General features: G+C 40.1%; 1 protein-coding gene across 1 annotated transcript in view; it reads left to right on the top strand.

Moving 5' to 3' along the window:
• Positions 1-19,097, top strand: part of Mcm2 (DNA replication licensing factor Mcm2) — a 78,433-nt gene that overhangs the window by 37,156 nt on the left and 22,180 nt on the right. The window contains exons 6-7 of the mRNA XM_068226792.1: positions 4,044-4,236; positions 13,041-13,476. Coding sequence (XP_068082893.1) covers positions 4,044-4,236; positions 13,041-13,476 — 629 coding nt within the window. The remainder of the gene's footprint in view (positions 1-4,043; positions 4,237-13,040; positions 13,477-19,097) is intronic.

Below are 19,097 nucleotides of genomic sequence, written 5' to 3'. Positions count from 1 at the left end.
GCCTTGAATACGCACTAGAGGTGACGTGGAATCATATGCAATAGCGCCCCAAACCATGATGCCGCGTTGTCTAGCGGTAGGGCGCTCCACAGTTACTGCCGGATTTGACCTTTCTCCACGCCGACGCCACACTCGTCTGCGGTGCCTATCACTGACAGAACAGAAGCGTGACTCATCGGAGAACACGACGTTCTGCCATTCCCTCATCCAAGTCGCTCTAGCCCGGCACCATGCCAGGCTTGCACGTCTATGCTGTGGAGTCAATGGTAGTCTTCTGAGCGGACGCCGGGAGTGCAGGCCTCCTTCAACCAATCGACGGGAAATTGTTCTGGTCGATATTGGAACAGCCAGGGTGTCTTGCACATGCTGAAGAATGGCGGTTGACGTGGCGTGCGGGGCTGCCACCGCTTGGCGGCGGATGCGCCGATCCTCGCGTGCTGACGTCACTCGGGCTGCGCCTGGACCCCTCGCACGTGCCACATGTCCCTGCGCCAACCATCTTCGCCACAGGCGCTGCACCGTGGACACATCCCTATGGGTATCGGCTGCGATTTGACGAAGCGACCAACCTGCCCTTCTCAGCCCGATCACCATACCCCTCGTAAAGTCGTCTGTCTGCTGGAAATGCCTCCGTTGACGGCGGTCTGGCATTCTTAGCTATACACGTGTCCTGTGGCACACGACAACACGTTCTACAATAACTGTCGGCTGAGAAATCACGGTACGAAGTGGGCCATTCGCCAACGCCGTGTCCCATTTATCGTTCGCTACGTGCGCAGCACAGCAGCGCATTTCACATCATGAGCATACCTCAGTGACGTCAGTCTACCCTGCAATTGGCATAAAGTTCTGACCACTCCTTCTTGGTGTTGCATTTGCTCTGTCAGTCAGTGTATGTCATAGTAAACAAATTTAAATATTGTGGCTCTTCTTTTAGCAGCACTTAACTTATATACAGTATATTGGCCTAATTTAGTATAATTCACAAACAAGGAAATCTGGCAAATTAGTCTTTCATGTTTATTTCAGGGAATAAGTTTTTTAGGCATTAATCCTTTTAAGAAGTTTTTTTGTTGAGTGGTCCCTTGAAAAACTTCTTAACAGAGTTTTACTGTGGATGTTTATCATTTTGGGATGGGGGTTTGTTTACTCCTTTCCTTGTTTTTTTTTAACCCTTTTGATGCCAGGCTGTAATGTAGTGGTTGCACTAAGAATGCCAAGACAATTTTAATGAAAATGCTCACACTAAGGAAAAATATTCTACTTGCATTTTAGGAGGTAAATACCTCTTCTTTTTTTTTTTTTTTCATAGCACACGGGTGAATAGAGAACATGTTAGTGTGATTGTAATTGCAATAGTGTATCAGTTTCTTCACTTAAAAGTGTATGAATTTTTTTATAATTTCTTGCAAAGAAATAAGTTTTAAAATTTGACCTAATTTTACATTTATAGTGTTTTTTATCATTGGTATGATACCTTTTTGAGAATATTCAGCTAATTTTGAATAAAAACTAATGTTTTACGCAATTCTTGATGGTACTTTTTGAGACATGAATTTTTATGTTGTAATGCACTTGCAGGTTAAACACACAATAAACTGTTCTTTACTTCAAAGACCAGTCACCAGATAAATTTTTCTCTGATGAATCACTTAATATTAAAGCATTGCATATTTTAATCATCTTTCATATACTTATCCATTTTTACACTGTTGGAAGTAAATAAACAAACGTATAAACAAACAAGATAACAAGCGACACAGGGCAGCAGAGTACAGGACTACCATGCGCAAGACTTTCAATGCGTCGAAAGAAGGCTTTTATAAAACTTCACTGATGATATCATATGTTATCAATATTTCCAGGGAGTAAAAGCTTCAATCTTTCCAGTGGTATTACTTATGATGCCATCGTTCAGCAGGAATTGAAGGTACAGGCGAAAGAAAAACATGGCCGACATATTGGCCCGCGGCATTTTTAGCAGCAGCTCACCCACCTGGCACTGAAAATCCACAGCCTGTTTCCAGTCATTCCACCAAGTCAGGAATGGAATGAATGAAGCCCCCGACTAGCGGCGAGGATAGGAATTGTGCAGGCTGCTGAAGCCTGTCTCACTCCCTGGGGCAGTGATTAATGAATGACAAATGAAATGATATTGGCGGGTGTTGCTGGAATGACAAATATGACAGGGAAAACTTGAGTACCCGGAGTAAAACCTATCCCGCCTCCGCTTTGTCCAGCACAAATCTCTCATGGAGTGATCGGGATTTGATCAACGGAACCCAGCGGTGAGGGGGTGGCGCGCTGCCACTGAGACTCTTGACCGCCTGGCACTATAAGAGTTAATAAATGGTCTACTACATTGAGTGGATTGTTGTTATCTTCCTCGATTTCTTTTATTATTTGTATTTTGTTGTTAAAAATTGTTTTATTCTGTGGTATGGTTATTGCTCTATGTATTATTGTGTTTAGTCCTGCTAAGTTGTGTGTTATCAGGTGTTGGATTCGTCGTCTATTGTGTGTGAAGTTTGGGTGGGTTCCTGTATATTCTGTGTTACAATTTATCTTTATTTCTACTGATTGCAATGTCCAAAAAGTTGAACTTCCATTTGTTTCTGGTTTTATTGTGAACTTGATTGAACTGTGTAAAGAGTTTAGTGTGTGTAGTAAGTGTTGCACATTAGTAACATTATCATAAAGGCACTTTATGTCATCAACATATCTACTCCAATGCAAGATCTCTTTAGAACATTGGTTGGGTAAAAGATTGTCATTATTATTTAGGAAAATATTCGCTGTTATTTTGGATAATGGTCAACCCATTGCTAATCCTTCCTTTCGAAAATATATTTTGTTATAATACCAATATAAATGGTCCATTATTTGGCAAAAGATTTTTTTAAAATGGGCATGTCCAGTTCTCTCGACGGATCAGAGGATGACATAACGTGGATGGAAGACTCAAAACACGCAATATGATGGCGAGAGCGACAGCCTACAAGCTGAATCATGAGATGAGAGTGATCATGCGTGAGAAAGCTAAGTTTCAACATGTCTCTACTTCGTGTTCGCATGAAGTGAAATATAATCGAAAAATGTTTATATTATTAGAATGGATTTTTTGTCTCATTGGCAGGTGGCTGAGAGTGCGGTAGAGTGAGTGCACTCTTAAACCCAAAAGCAGGCTTCTTTCTTCCGAACATTATTTCAATTAGTGTAATACTTTTGTTTGTGTATATAGTGTATTAACTGAGTTGCTTGATTAAATGGCCATACAACTTTTGCCCAAACTTAGAAGACATCGCGTAATTTTCCCTCCCTCAATTCCCTGCCTCAAAATTGTAAGGGAAAAAAGTGGGGCAAATACACGGTATCATTCGTGTGTTTTCTCTTATTTTCAGCATATTTAGTTCTTGTAGGTACATATCAGTAAAGCACAACAATTCAGACTATTAAATTATATAATTTAGCTGCAATAATATGCTGTTACTTTTATAAGCGCCAGTGCAAAGCATTTCCTTGTTTGTTTTTTGCTAGTGGTTTAATGTCGAACGTTTTTGGCAATCTAAGAATGGGAAAGGGCTAGGATTGGAAAGGTAGCAGCTGTTGGGTTAATTAAGGTACAGCCAGGTACTTTCACACAGTACCTGGTGTGAAAGTGGGAAACTACAGAAAACTGTCTTCAGGGCTGCCGATGGTGGGATTCGAACCGATCCTCTCCGCAGCCACACGACCCTGTCCGCACAGACTCGCTCAGTCCTCTCGTATTTTTGCCATCTTTTAATGCTCTCCTCTCATCTTCAGAAACTGTAGATACAGCTTTCACAGTATGTATACACGATTTAAAATACATGCATTAAAAAAAGTTGTAGAGTGATTCCATATCCCTATCGAATAGTTTTTAATTAGATATCCTATAGTATGTTTTTCTTGTTTAACATGTTGTAAGGAACGTCTTGCTGAGATTTACAGCAGTAGAACGATAGGGCTTTATCTAGTTTTATGTAGATTCCTTCATTTAAGCAATTGTATTTGTGTTTTAGGAAGATCCACTTGAACCAGCTGGTACGTACCATGGGCGTAGTAACATCTACGACTGGTGTTCTCCCTCAGTTGTCTGTTGTCAAGTATGACTGTAACAAGTGCGGCTATGTGCTAGGGCCTTTCACTCAGACCCAGGACACGGAGGTGAAACCTGGCTCCTGCCCCGAATGTCAGAGTACAGGTCCCTTTATGGTGAGTACAATGGTCAAGACAATATAGCATATTTCTAGTTGCCGGGCTGAGTGGCTCAGGTGATTGAGTTGCTGGCCTTCCGACCCCAACTTGGCAGGTTCGATCCTGGCTCAGTCCGGTGTACTTACTGACACAAAAAAACTCCTGCGGGGCTAAATTCCGGCATCTCGCCGTCTCAAAAAATCGTAAAAGTATTCAGTGGGATGTAAAGCAAATAACATTATTATTATTATTATTATTATTATTATTATTATTATTATTATTATTATTATTATTATTTTTCCGGTTAGCCCTTCAGTGTGTTGATGGTTATACATTATTACCCCTCTTATACTCTTTTCAAGGGACCCAAGAAATACTGGTGTAAACGGGGGAAAGAGTTTAATCATGGGAAACAACTTGCATGACTTTCTTTTAAGATGATGATGGTGATGACGTTTTATTGTTTAAAGGGGCGTTACAACTAAAACCTTGCATGTCCCAATCCTCTTCTTACCCATTATATTCCTTAATACTGGTCATGCCTCCCAGCCACATACAACATGGCCTCTAAAACTATCCAAAACAAGCATAGACTTCAACTGTAATAAGGCTCCAAGACGTCTTCTCCATACAGTATTCAGCCAGTCTTCCATCAATTCGCCGACCATCCAACCCTTCTCCTGCACTTGAATGTGGATTCCTGGCAGAAAGTTTCCTTTGGGAAGTGCTGTGCTGTAGAAATATTCTTTGTATGACATATTTACGGACTCTTACAGAATACTGTATTTAAGGTTCATTTTCCTTTATACTTCAGCATAGGAAAATGAACACAACAAAAATTGTTCTGGTGGACTGCATATCCATATGTGGCTGAGGCATGACCAGTCTTAAGAATAATAATGGATCTATGTATGTTGGGTATTCAGCCTGAAGGCTGGTTGGATCCTCAATAGGTTCTCCATTAGCTGTCATAGATGGCTTAAGTGTCACTGAAGAGGCATACTAGGGAAATGAGGAGTGAGGTAGTTTCCCGTTGCTTTCCTCACTGAGCCAGAAGTTGCTATTGCACATGTCTGCCAAGCCCACTGAAATGCGTGCACCAACCGACCCTATGAGCGACATTTTCACTCCATTCATAGCAGGGACTGGCTGCATAAGGAATGGCATTACTAGCATCACACATACCTCAGCCACTTTCATATTGTCAAAGCCAAACATAAGACTTAGACAGGGCAATGAAAGTAACAATTTTCTTCTAGCCCATACCAGAAGACATAGTGCACTGTAAACACTACATCTTGCCAGCAAAGGCTTTAATAATAATGGATACTAACAGCATTGTCAGCATGGTATTAGAACTAGGCCATCAATATGTGGCTGGGAGGAGTGGCCAATCTTAAGAAATATAATGGGTAGGAAGAGCATTGGGATATACGAGGTTTTAAAAAAGGCCATAGATATATAAAAATCCAGTGGAAATGGAGGTAAATGTTACACAAATGCATGCATATAAATTTATATATTTCAGTTTTAATCCTATTACTTAAAATATAGGTCCAGTGTAAATCAACTCTTAATACTACACTGCCTTTGTAATTCTGGTCATCCCCTGACCAGGACAAAGTACCAGTTAAAATATTGTATAATGTATTCTTTTAATTTGGTTATCTTTCTTAGAATGGCTGTAGAATTATTTAAGATGCAATCAGTTTTCTTTGTCTGGATGGAACATTTTAATTACGAACCTCGATTCTCCGTTTTCGGCGGGACCACGGGGGGAAAAAGCGTTCAACGCGGGAAAACTGAAAAACCAGGAACGAAATGAACCATCAACAATTTGGCTAAATGTCACAAAAATTAAATACATGGAATTATAATCTTACAAACACTCCTACATCAAACCAAGTTACAGCCCCAATGGGCCTTCGCCTGCCAAGCGACTGCTGCTGAGCCCGAAGGCCTGCAGATTATGAGGTGACACGTGCTCAGGATGAGTAATCTTCTCTGCCATTATTCCTGGTTCTCTAGACCGGGGCTGCCGTTTCACCATTAGTCGTCGTTGGCTGTAACTCGTTCCGAGTATATATAACTTCTTCCTGCATACGTTGACCAGTTCAACTCAGTTTATATATGTATTTACGATGACTAAACAGGATTATGCCACCGTTAGATAGCTCCTCAATTAAAGGTAATCATAGGCTGAGTGGATCTGCAACCAGCCCTCTTATCCAGGTAAAAATGCATGACCTGACTGGGAATTGAACCCGGGCCCTCCGAGTGAGAGGCAGGCAAGTTAGACCGTGGGGCTGGCGCCACGTATTAATTTCCGGTACGTGATTTTAAAATCTGAAAACTTTACATTTAGTTTTACTGTGGAAACTTCTTTTAGTTCAGCAACTGATCAGCCAAACTCTTCAAAAAATCTGACAATGCCCAGCCAGATAACAATTGGCCACAAGTAGTTTTCAATTCTGTAATCTAATAAAATAAAGCACATTAGATACAAAAGCACCCACTGTTGGCGAATTCCCTTTTTTTAAATCTTTCATTGTAATTTAGTCACTGGATACTGTTCGTAGTCAGTTTCTGGAAATCTTGTACCGCGTAAATTAGGTCTAAATCGACTTTCAAAATTTGTGTTGTTTCGAATTTAAATGAAAATGAAAACCTACAACCTGTTTTCCAGTCATTGACCGGGTCAGGGATGTAATGAATGAAACATATATAGGCTGTGATTTTTATTAATGAGTGATAAATGCGATGAAATGATAATGGAGAGTGTTGCTGGAATTAAATATGACGGGGAAAACCGGAGTACTCGGAGAAAAACCTGTCCCACCTCCGCTTTGTCCAGCACAAATCTCACATGGTGTCACCGGGATTTGAACCACGGTATCCAGCGGTGAGAGGCCGAAGCGCTGCCGTCTGAGCCATGGAGGCTCTTCGAATTTAAATATTGATTCTCAAAAATTCTCAAATGCATTATATTCAATTCTGCCCGTCACTAATCACAGTCGAATTGGAAAGAGAAACAATACTGTATCATCAAAACTTCAGAAATTACCGTTATTAGTGACCTTGAGCTTAGCTGGAAAGCATGCTCACTTTCAAGTCATTGGAAGTGGGAAATGATACAAACTTTTTAAATGTAATGTGCACAAATAAAACAACTGCAGATTTTATAACATTTTAACACAAACATGTAAAATTCCCAGTCTTATATTAGGACCAAAACAGTCGTAGGCAAGCCCATACCCTCCCATGGCTTTATGTATGTAAGATGCAACATGTGTTCTGGTCTCGATAACATAATTTTATACGATGATATTAAAATACTGAATTTGTGTTAAGAAGGAGCAGTTTTGATTCCTGCCTGAAAGCCGAACTCGTTCCGTCTTCAATTAGAGCTGTTGAAATGCGCTCTGTCTCCTTCCAACTGTTGTGGCCACTCTCTGCTTTATGATTTCTGAGGATTCTCTAAGCAATACTACCCGAATGCGATGCTAAGACGGTTCCTTATGTAAGTTGACCGCCGATCGCTTTTCCAGTACAGTGCTTGCTCTAATTATAGCAATGGCGAGACGTTAACACCAAGAACCATAAGTATGCCTTTCCAGTCTTTTCATGAGATACAGTTTCTTGATAAACACATGATCGAGGATTCAGGGGACTGAAATTTCTGGGCGGTTAATCCGGGAAATAGTTTCTTCGAGGAATGGATAATGCACGATTTTTACGTGATTTAGTTAGGATGCTCATGGGACCACGTAATTTGAATGAATAATCCGGTAAAACGTAGTTTCCCGGAACGTATAATCGATGTTCTACATTTCTATTGTACCTATTTACAACATTAACACACGCTTATTCCAGATGGAAAACTACACAATCGCTGCTTCTTACCGAAATAGTCCTAGATCAATTTCTGCTTATACTTCTTATGTCTACTTGTTTTTCAAGTTCATAAAGGTAATAAAAATTATTTTCAATCCCCTCTGCAAATGACATATATCTACATAAAGTGTTCACTGCTACACTTGCCTCAGCACTAGTAGGCATCACTTCACTGTCCCCATCTTCTTTGTTGTCACTGGTGGGAGACTCGGCTGCTGTTTGTTCTGCAACCAACTCCTCCACACCTCTTTCCTTTGCAGTTATCAGAGAATCATCCACCCGAAGCAAGTCCCCAGTAGTGCAGTTTGACTGCAACATTCTCCATACATCAGGAAGCAGGCCTTCTTCCTCTCCTTCTTCTGCATAAAAGTGGAAAATAACATGGGAAATCCTAAAGAGATCCTCTCCTTTTGTCTTAAATTGCTACACTGACTATTGATGGTCCTAAACTGATCTCCAGGCTTCAGATGATTATGCATAATTTTGAAATGCCAAAATATGATTGCAAATATGCACTAAAAATGTTGAAAGATTCGTTGAAGAAATCTGATATTAACAATAAATGTATATTTGAAAATAAATGTTACACTTTAAAATGAAATACCATAGCCTGTCTCCAGTCATTTGACCAGGTCAAGAATGTAATGAAAGAAGCCCCCCACCTAGCGTCGAGGATAGGAATTGTACCGCTGCCGAAGTCTGTCGCACTCCTCTGGGACAATGATTAATGACTGACAAATGAAATGATATTGGAGTGTGTTGCTGGAATGAAAGATGACGAGGAAACCCGGAGTACCTGGAGAAATATCTGTCCCGCTTCCGCTTTGTCCAGTACAAATCTCGCATGGAGTGACTGGGAATTGAACCACGGAACCCAGCAGTGAGAGGCTAGCGCGCTGTCGCCTGAGCCACAGGGGCTTCGTATGTTACACTTTAAACATTGCCTAAATAGAAAGCATTAAATACTGTGCCACAATAAAATACTCCAGTTTCTCAATGAAATTCACAAGTCTTGATTACACTTATTGACATGTTGCAACAAGTGCTCAAACACAAACTTATACCTATTTTAATGGGTTTGTACTCAGAAAATGCTGAACAGTTACTGCTTTATTTAATGATGCAGTTACAATGATCTTCTCTTTGCCTGCTGTGATCCTGAACCTCACCTGTGCAAAGCCATATTGGTCTGAATAAAAGACAGGTATTTTCACGTTTACGTTACATTCGAAACTATATTCTCGAGTACAACATTACCTTTAAAAGTCAGGTAGGCCTAATTGTCATCAATCAGTCGATCTCTACCAATCTGCATTTAGGGCAGTCGCCCAGGTGACAGGTAGCTGTGTGGTTCCTGACTTACAGAAACTTAACTGCATATAACAGTGACCAAATAAGAAGTAAAGATTTATAAAAGGTATTTTGCTATCATGTTGGGTGTTTTAGTATCGAATCTGGTGTAGTTTATTAGATTAATGAACTAAAAAAACTACTTGTAGTTGATTGTTGCTTGGCGTTCTTTTGTAGCATAGTTTTCAACAAGTTTGACTGATTGAAGTTGGTGACCTGAAAGAAGGATGTTTACCCAAATTGTTGATGTATTTTTAAACTTTTTTTTAGTAACTGTTCGGTTCTTCAGTCTGCCAAAACTATTTAACTACCTGAAAAATAAAAGTACGGTAAGAGAATTATACCTAAAAAAAGAAACTGGTATAATTCTTTTGCCACGTGTTTTCTTTTTTTGGCAGTTTATAAATGCCACAAACCTACTACGCTGGCATAGCACTGGGAGAGGTGATACTCCCATGTGGCGGATAGGGGGTCCTAACTGGTTTTCCGGTGGACTTGAGCCAAATAAAATAGCTCTTGCAGACCAAACACACAACTCCCTGTGGGAGGGGGGTGCAGACAAAGAATACACTCATGGTATCCCCTGCCTGTCGTAAGAGGCAGCTAAAAGGGGCGACCAAGGGATGATCGAATTAGAACCATGCAACTAGTTGTAATTAGTACCATCACGCGGGGAACACCATGGGTCGCCTTTACTCGCGAGTAGTACCATGATGTTAGGTACACAATAGGTGTGTGGTTAATAGCAACAGGATGTGAATCAGGATGGGTTTTACAGTACCTGTGATTAGTACCACTACATGCGGAACACCACGGGCTTACGTTGCCTGTAATTAGTACCATCATGTGAGAAACACCACGGGCCTGGGCGTTGCCTGTGATTAGTACCATTATATGAGCGACACCGTGGGTCTGCGTTGCCTATGATTAGTGCCCACTGTGTGAGGAACACCACAGGATAGTACGAGTCCCTGTGATGAGTACACCTGTGTGAGGAACACCTTAGGTTTGCGTTACCTGTAAGTGGCGCCGCAATGTGAGGAACACCATAACGTGTGGAATATCGCGAGTCTACTGTTGATTAGTACCGCAACATGACAAATACTGTGTTTCTACTTTACCGATAAGTACCATTATGAGAAGCCGATGACCTGGAATTTTGACCCCTTTAGACAACAAGCATCATCGATTCAGGATTGTGCTTTAGGACCAGTCCCTTGGTCAGTAATACTATTGCTTGACGGTAGTTGCTAGGAATGCGGGGCATTGCGGGTCGGATCCACTGATTGTTTTAAATTCATGTCCATCCATTCATTCTTCGTCATCACATTTTGAATTCTGATCAGTGGATGATTTTAGACTTCTAAATAGTCATTACATTTTGTCTCATTTTGTTCCATTAGGGGCCGATGACCTAGATGTTAGGCCCCTTTATAAATGTATTAATTCGAAATTAGTTTGGCAGACTGAAGAACCGAACAGTTATAAATTAACAGAGTTGAAACAGAAGAGAGATGGCCTCAGATATTGGAAAAAAAAATTGTTTATTGTTTTAATTCTTTTCCAGGAATGGAGAATCGAGGTTTCATTTTGTGGTATTCAGCGTGGATTAAACTGAACCATTTCACAGTTTCACCTCTGTTTTTGGTTGGTTTTCTTTTGACTTCCTGTATAGTCTAAAGGTTTTTTTTTCTTCAGATTTTTCACATGCCTTACAGATTACGTCATTGCATCATAAGCAAAATGAAACGTTACTGCGCAAAGTACACTTTTTCACTAGCTAGCAACATAGCCAACTAAATGAAACATTCACTAGGAAGCTCATAATAACAAAACGCAACCTGGTAGAGGGCTTGACTGTTAGCCTGATGCTGAGCCACATTAAAATACTAGACTCGTGTTAGGAAGGAGCAAGTTCGATTCCTGTCTGAAAGCCCAGAGAAGTGCTGAAAACCTGATTGGTGATGCAGTCATTAGAAGTCTGTGAAAAGTAAACATCTCACCCTGGATGTAATGTAGATCTTTGTAAAATTATGAACGTTTGACGGAACTCTTTGTGTTCATTTAGAGCTGTTAGAATTCCCTCTCTCGACTTCGAACTGTTGCTGACTGCCTTGTTTCGCTGAACAGTACCAGGCGAATGTAATGTGGTTTGTCAACCCAATCGCTTCACATTTAATTGTCCCGCATGCTTGCTTAGAAATCAGATTTAAATCGTCCTCAACATGAGTAAAGCCAGCCGATCAGTACTATTGTGCATCGCTCTAAAATAAATGCCATAAGTCGAATAGCAACCAGTATTTTCATGCACAGTTTTCTGTGAAGCATTCAAAGTATTCATACTCAACAACAATGATGTTAGAAAGAAGCTTTTATGTAGTAAATCTTGAAACATTCAGGTACGTGTAGAGGCACTTCATACTGCTTGTTGTCTCTCAAAAAAATTGGTGTCTCAGTGCATTTGTCTTTGTTCCAATATAATTGTATGCGAGGCATAGGAACCTGGGACATCAGAATGCAGAGGGTAAAGTAGGCCTTAATTTCATCTTCGTTATTGTCAAAACCACTTTTCACTGTCTTTTTCCATGTAGGTCCAATAATTGTTCTATAACGTAAATATTTGTTACCTGCGCAGTGTGGAAAACGGCGTGTCCATAACCTCCAAGAATACAGACAACTCCGATACAGAATTACCTAATATTTGTCTCGGTTCTCCTGATACTCCTGGAGAGCCTGTAAAGTGATGAATAATTGATTGGTTATATGTATTACTAACCCACACTCAGTCAGTGTTCAGGTTTCACACGCTGGGCTTTAGGTACTATTTCACTGTCACTTGTATCAGATGAAATTTCACTTTCACTTCAAATCTCTTGTTCAGTGTTACCTCCGAATCTAAAACACTTTCAATTAACTCAGCAATAGCATTGCTGTCACTTGCTTATATTATGCCCAGAGGGACCATGACTAAGAGATGAAATGTTTGTGCTTCCAGAGGCTACAATTAAGCAATAAATTATGGTGCAAGTTCTTAGAAGGAGAACTGTAAACAAGCCACATTCCTATTCTATTCCTAGAAGTTCACACCCCTTACTGGGTTGATCAAAATATAAGCTAGTACATATGACTCGGCACGGCGCATGAATGTCTCGTCGTTTTGAGTTTAAGGCCTGGCCAATGCTCGCGTGAACATCACGCCAAATGAGTCGAATGGGTTAAGCGAGGTCACCGCTGATTACTTTCCCGGTACTTGTTCAAATTACTACAATGACGGGAGTTTAACATGGATGATCCATAGGTATGTCATACCTATTGTTTCCTGAGGTACAGTTTCTGGAAAGACACTTGGTTGAGAACTTAGCATTGATGGGATTGAAATTTCTGGACGTTGGTGCGGGAAATTGTTTTTCGAGGTACAGATAATGTGGGATTTTTAATACATAATTTAATAAGGATGCTTGCAAGACTGCATAATTTGAACAAATAATCCGGGGAAATGTTTCCGGAAATAAATAGTAAGAGGTTTCACTGAACTGTATAATATACTCTCTTCAATATTTTGTACTTGTTTTTTGCAGATTAATATGGAGCAGACTATATACAGGAACTACCAGAAGATCACTCTCCAGGAGTCTCCTGGTCGTGTTCCAGCTGGCCGAATCCCTCGGTCTAAGGACTGTATCATGTTGGCTGACTTATGTGATCGCTGTAAGCCTGGTGATGAGGTGGACGTCACAGGTATCTACACTAACAACTACGATGGTTCTCTGAACACAGAGCAGGGTTTCCCTGTATTCTCTACAGTGCTGGTGGCTAACCATGTGATAGTGAAGGATTGCAAGCAGATCGTTCAGTCTCTCACTGACGAGGATGTTGCTGCCATCACCCGCCTCTCCAAGGATCACCGCATTGGCGAGAGGATTGTTGCGAGCATAGGACCGTCTATTTACGGTCATGAATACATTAAGAGGGCACTTGCTTTGGCATTATTTGGTGGAGAATCAAAAAATCCAGGTGGGTTCATGTCCCTCTGTCATATAAAGGTTTATATCCCTGCCATTGGACCATAATATTTGAAGCTTATTGAAAATCTGATCTGTTTTTTAAAAGACATTCTTCCATCATCTTCTAGTGCCACCTTTTTACAGAAGGTTGGTGACCATCATGCAGTAATTTTTTTTGTATTTTGCTGTATTTACTCGCATAATTTTCCCCCTTTAAACTTTTTACCTCAAAAAAAAAAAACGGGCCAAAAATTATGCAAATTGAATTAAAAATAGAAATGAAAAAATTGAACATAATTTCCTTAAGTTATGAAATTTATTTGAGCCTAAAATAGTACAAAGTATCAAAAATATGTATAACTAGGGGACCCGTGCGAGAAATCTTCCATGTTCATAAAGTACGTGGTGGGGTAGCCCCCTAGTGAACTACTGTTGAACTAAGGAATACACAAATCTTCAGTTTGTACTAATCTGCATTAGGGCAGTCACCCAGGTGGCAGATTCCCTATCTGTTGTTTTCCTAGCCTTTTCTTAATTGATTTCAATGACATTGGAAATTTATTGAACATCTCCCTTGGTTATTCCAATCCCTAACTCCCCCTCCTATAAATGAATATTTTCGCCAATTTCTCCTCTTGTATCCCAACTTTATCTTCATATTGTGATCTTTCCTACTTTTAAAGACACCACTCACAGGTATTTGTCTACTAATGTCATTCCATGCCATTTCTCCACTGACAGCTCGGAACATACCATTCATTGCAAGAGACTATCCTCATTTTTCGTTATTGAAAGTCTATTAAAGAAGAAACATACCATTTATTTGAGAAGTTCGTCTCCTTTCTTTCCAGCCCAAACTTTGCAACATTTTTGTAACGCTACTCTTTTGTCGGAAATAGCCCAGAACAAATCAAGCTGCTTTTCTTTGGATTTTTTCCAGTTCTTGGATCAAGGAATCCTGGTGAGGGTCCCATACACTGGAACCATACTCTTGTTGGGGTCTTACCAGAGACTTATAAGCCCTCTCCTTTACATCCTTACTATAACCCCTAAACACCCTTATAACCATGTGCAGAGATCTGTATCCTTTATTTACAATCCCATTTATGTGATTGCCCCAATGAAGATCTTTCCTTATATTAACACCCAGATACTTACAATCATTTCCGAAAGGAACTTTCATCCCATCAACGCACTAATTAAGACTGAGAGGACTTTTACTATTTGTGAAACTCACAAGCTGACTTTTAACCCCGTTTGTCATCATACCATTGCCTACTGACCATCTCACAACATTATCAAGGTCATTTTGCAGTTGCTCACAATCTTGTAACTTATTTATTACTCTATAGAGAATAACATTATCTGCAAAAAGCCTTACCTCTGATTCCACTCCTTTACTCATATCATTGATATATATAAGAAAGCATAAAGGTCCAATAATACTGCCTTGAGGAATTCCCCTCTTAATTATTACAGGGTCAGATAAAGCTTCACCTACTCTAATTCTCTGAAATCAGTATGATATTAGACAGTCTTACTTACCACTTAATGTAATCTTTGATATTTTAACATTTATGGTATCCACTTGAATGGAAGCAAATGCTGGTGCATTAATACCGTATTTCACGGCATAATCGTCGCCACCGCGTAATCGCCGCATCCTTTATTTTCAATACAAAAAAATCGGACTTTAAACCTTTAATTACATAATCGTCGCACATCCAAATTTTGTTCACTAATCTGGATAAAAGGTAAATGGAACTGTAACGTAAGTTGCACATGAATGCGCAATTTAAATACGTGTATGGTTTATGGGCAATTTGGCAACACAGTCACGTTTGCGACATGTTGCACAACGTATAAATAAATAATACCGGTATATGTACGACGCATGGCTTACCGGTAGACTATCGGCAGTTTGACAACGTGGTCGCGAGACAGTATACTATTTATTCACCACCTACATATTATGCTTACCGGTAGGCTATCGGCAGTTTGACAACGTGGTCGCGAGACAGTGTACTATTTATTCACCACCTACATATTATGAGTTCCCATTTGAAATACATAAGGCTGTAAGTTATCGCTTATCGGCAACGTCGCCGGGAAATACCGGCTAGGTAGGTTGAATGGACCTCGAACCAGCCCTCAGATACAGGTAAAATTCCCTGACCCAGCCGTGAATTGAACCCGAGGCCTCCGTGTAAGAGGCAAGCACGCTACCCCTACACCATGGGGCCGGCTCCTGTGTTATTGCGCACGAAGTGAAATCCAAGACGATAACGCAGATTTACACTGAATTATTCAGCCGAATTATTTACGATGTCTCAGTTGTCATCGCTAGACTCTTTATCTTACTACTACGTCATAAGTGTCCGGGCATGGGATGAAAACTTTTATCCAAGCAGTCAAGATAATTATTATCCAATGCTATTAAAGTTTTATTTTATAAACTCGTCAGTAATGTAATGTAAAATCATCAATAACTGGGAAGAAATATTAACCTAATTACCGTATGTTTAAAATAAATTGAAAAAAATGAATGTTTGTTACTGACGTCTCGGAATACAGTCGAACTATACAGTAGATCTACACCGCGCTAGCTAGAGCTCCGGTTTGCAAGCTTTGCGCAAGCGCAGTAGTGTGTCGCAACCAACGAGCTAAACTGATAAATTGTTGCATGCTTCCTTGCGGCCTAACAGTATTGGCTGCTCTGGAATGGACAGATCACAGATGCATTTATTTGTTTCAGATTTACGTGATTACTGTAGACATGTGTGCGTGAGAATTTAAGTTTTTAATTTGTGTTTTGGGTGTTTGCAGAAATAATTTGTTTTAATAGCGAACAATTACGGAAAGTCATTTATATCGCAAAACATTAACATGTGAAGCATTTATAAGCGATTATGGGTAAATATAGAAACTATTCTGCGGGCTTCAAGCTAAGCGTAATTGCCTTCGCTGAACAGCACGGGAACAGAGCTGCAGAAAGAAAATTTTCTGTGAGTGAAAAGTTGGTGCGTGACTGGCGGAAAGTAAAAAACAAGCTAAAAAGCACAAACCCTTCTAGACGTGCGTTTAGAGGTCCTAAAACAGGGAAGTTTCCTATAATTGACGAAGAAGTGTTTAGGTACGTCAGTGAAATACGTAACAATGGCTGCAGTGTATCATATGAAATGTTACAAATTAAGGGACAGGAGGTAGCGCGCAAACACAACATACCGGTAACTCAGTTTAAGGCGACTCGTGGGTGGATTAAGGGGTTCATGTGACGACACAATCTGTCAGTGCAAAGGAGAACAACACTAAGCCAAAAGTTGCCTGCTGATTACACGGACAAGATTGTAAATTTTCACCGATTTGTCATACGTTTGCGCAAGGAAACTTCGTACTTGCTTTCTCAAATCGGTAATGCCGATCAGACTCCAATCTTTTTTGATATGCCTCGCAACAGCACTATTGTGCTAAAAGGATCACGGAGTGTATTAATGAAAACCAGCGGTAGTGAGAAGTTGCGATGCACGGCAATGCTAGCCATTACAGCTGACGGGAGAAAGTTGCCGCCTTACATCATTTTCAAGAGAAAAACGATGCCTAAGAATATACAGTTTCCCCGTGGAATTCATGTACGAGTGCAACCAAAGGGTTGGATGGACGTAGAACTCATGCTGGACTGGGTTAAAACTGTGTGGAATGGAAGACCTGGTGCACTACTAAAACAACCAACTCTGCTTGTTTTCGATAGTTTCGAAGGTCACCTCGTGAACGAAGTGAAGCATATTCTCACTACAAATAAGACACGACAGATAGTCATTCCTGGTGGCCTAACATCTGCTTTGCAGCCACTAGACGTATGTGTTAATAAACCCTTTAAAGACCTCTTACGTCGATTTTACAACAAGTGGATGATGAGCGGCGATCAGCAATTGACGCCCGCCGGAAATATCAGGCGTCCACCCTTGGACTTGTTATGCTCGTGGGTGAAGAAGAGTTGGGATCTTATACCACCTGAACTAGTCTCCAAGAGCTTCAAAAGGACTGGGATTTCGAATGCACTAGACGGTTCCGAAGATGACGCAGTGTGGCAGGGAGACGAAGAATCTGATACTGATATTAACAGAGGCGAGGACGGCGCATCAGATAGCGAAACCTGCGATAGCGACACTGAAGATTTGGAATAAATTGCGTACCGGTAAGTCCGCATTTCACAACAAAGCGATAATTTTTTGCAAGTGTAATATTTTCACTTTAATACTCAAATTAATGACAATATTTATTAACTTAATACGTTCATTTTTATTTTCAGGTTGGAAAAACGTTCGCCGAATTGTTGCGAAAAATTATGAATTTTGTTTTAGACTATTTTAATTATTTTGATGTATAAACGCGAGTATTACGTGCATCTTAAATTTGTATCAAATACAATTTAGTTATAAATACATCTTTTGAGTAATACAAATACTGGTATTAAATATTCATCGTATAATGGTCGCTCCCTACAATTTTTTTCGAAAATTTTGGTATAATAAGTGCGACGATTATGCCGTGAAATACGGTATACTGACGAATGTTCCGTAAGTAATTTTTGGTTTTACTATCATTCTTTTCGTAACTGATAATTATAGCATATTATAATGACGTAAACCAGGCGTCCCAGCGGCCAAAATGTGAAGTGGACAGCAATGATGGCACGTATGTTCCTACAGCAACAGTATTCGCCAATTGCACACTTCGTACAAAATTATCGATGTTTATGGAAAGAGAGTGCAATTCGTCACTGCTGATGTCTATTCTCTTTCATTTGAATGCTTATTTGTCACGATCGGTTTCTTGTGAGCGCCGCAAAAGGGATCTATACTATTGAAATAATATATGTGATACTCACTCATTCACTCCGTAGCCTTCTGAGAAACATGAAGTTCCCATGCTGATCTCACAAGCCTCTTCCATCCTTTTGATCTTGAGTCCGCTCTTCCCAGTTATCAATTTGGAAGGACCGGTATACCTTGTTGATCTCCTTCTTCCAGGTGCTTTGGGGTCTTCCTGAAGGTCTTTACCCATTATGAGGTCCCTTGTATAGATCCACTGGTGCTCTGTTATCCTGCATCCGCAGTACATGTCCAGTCCAGCGAAGTCTGTTGGATTCTATCACACCCATTATAGTGTGTTGTTGAGAGAGGGTGTAAATCTCTTCTTTTCTGCCAGCTTTGAGAGATAGGATTGAACCATGGCATGGGCCAAATATTTTTCTATTAACTTTATTCTCAAAGACTTGGCAACTGCTGCTGCTCTTTCTTGGTTGTACTCCTTGTCTCTGAACCATACAAAAGCACTGGTCGAATGATTGTATTGTAGATAATCGTTTTTGCATTCCTTGTTAAAAACTTGGAGCCTAATATCGGGTTCATAGAGTAAAATACCTTATTTTCATTCTTAATTCTAGCTTGGTGTTCCTGTTGCCTTCGGTTTTGCTCATTGATTAATACACCAAGGAATTTAAACTCCTCTATGCATTTAAATATATATTCCCCAATCTTCAAAGGCATTCTGTCAACCTCCTCATGATTCGGTCTCTGTACAACCATGTAATATGTCTTTTTATCATTTACCCATAAGCCAATTTTTGCT

The sequence above is a fragment of the Anabrus simplex genome, chromosome 3, assembly GCF_040414725.1.
Source record: "Anabrus simplex isolate iqAnaSimp1 chromosome 3, ASM4041472v1, whole genome shotgun sequence".
Classification (NCBI taxonomy): Eukaryota; Metazoa; Arthropoda; class Insecta; order Orthoptera; family Tettigoniidae; genus Anabrus; species Anabrus simplex.
Note: the sequence above shows the minus strand (reverse complement) of the source record. Positions and strands in the feature narration are given on the sequence as shown.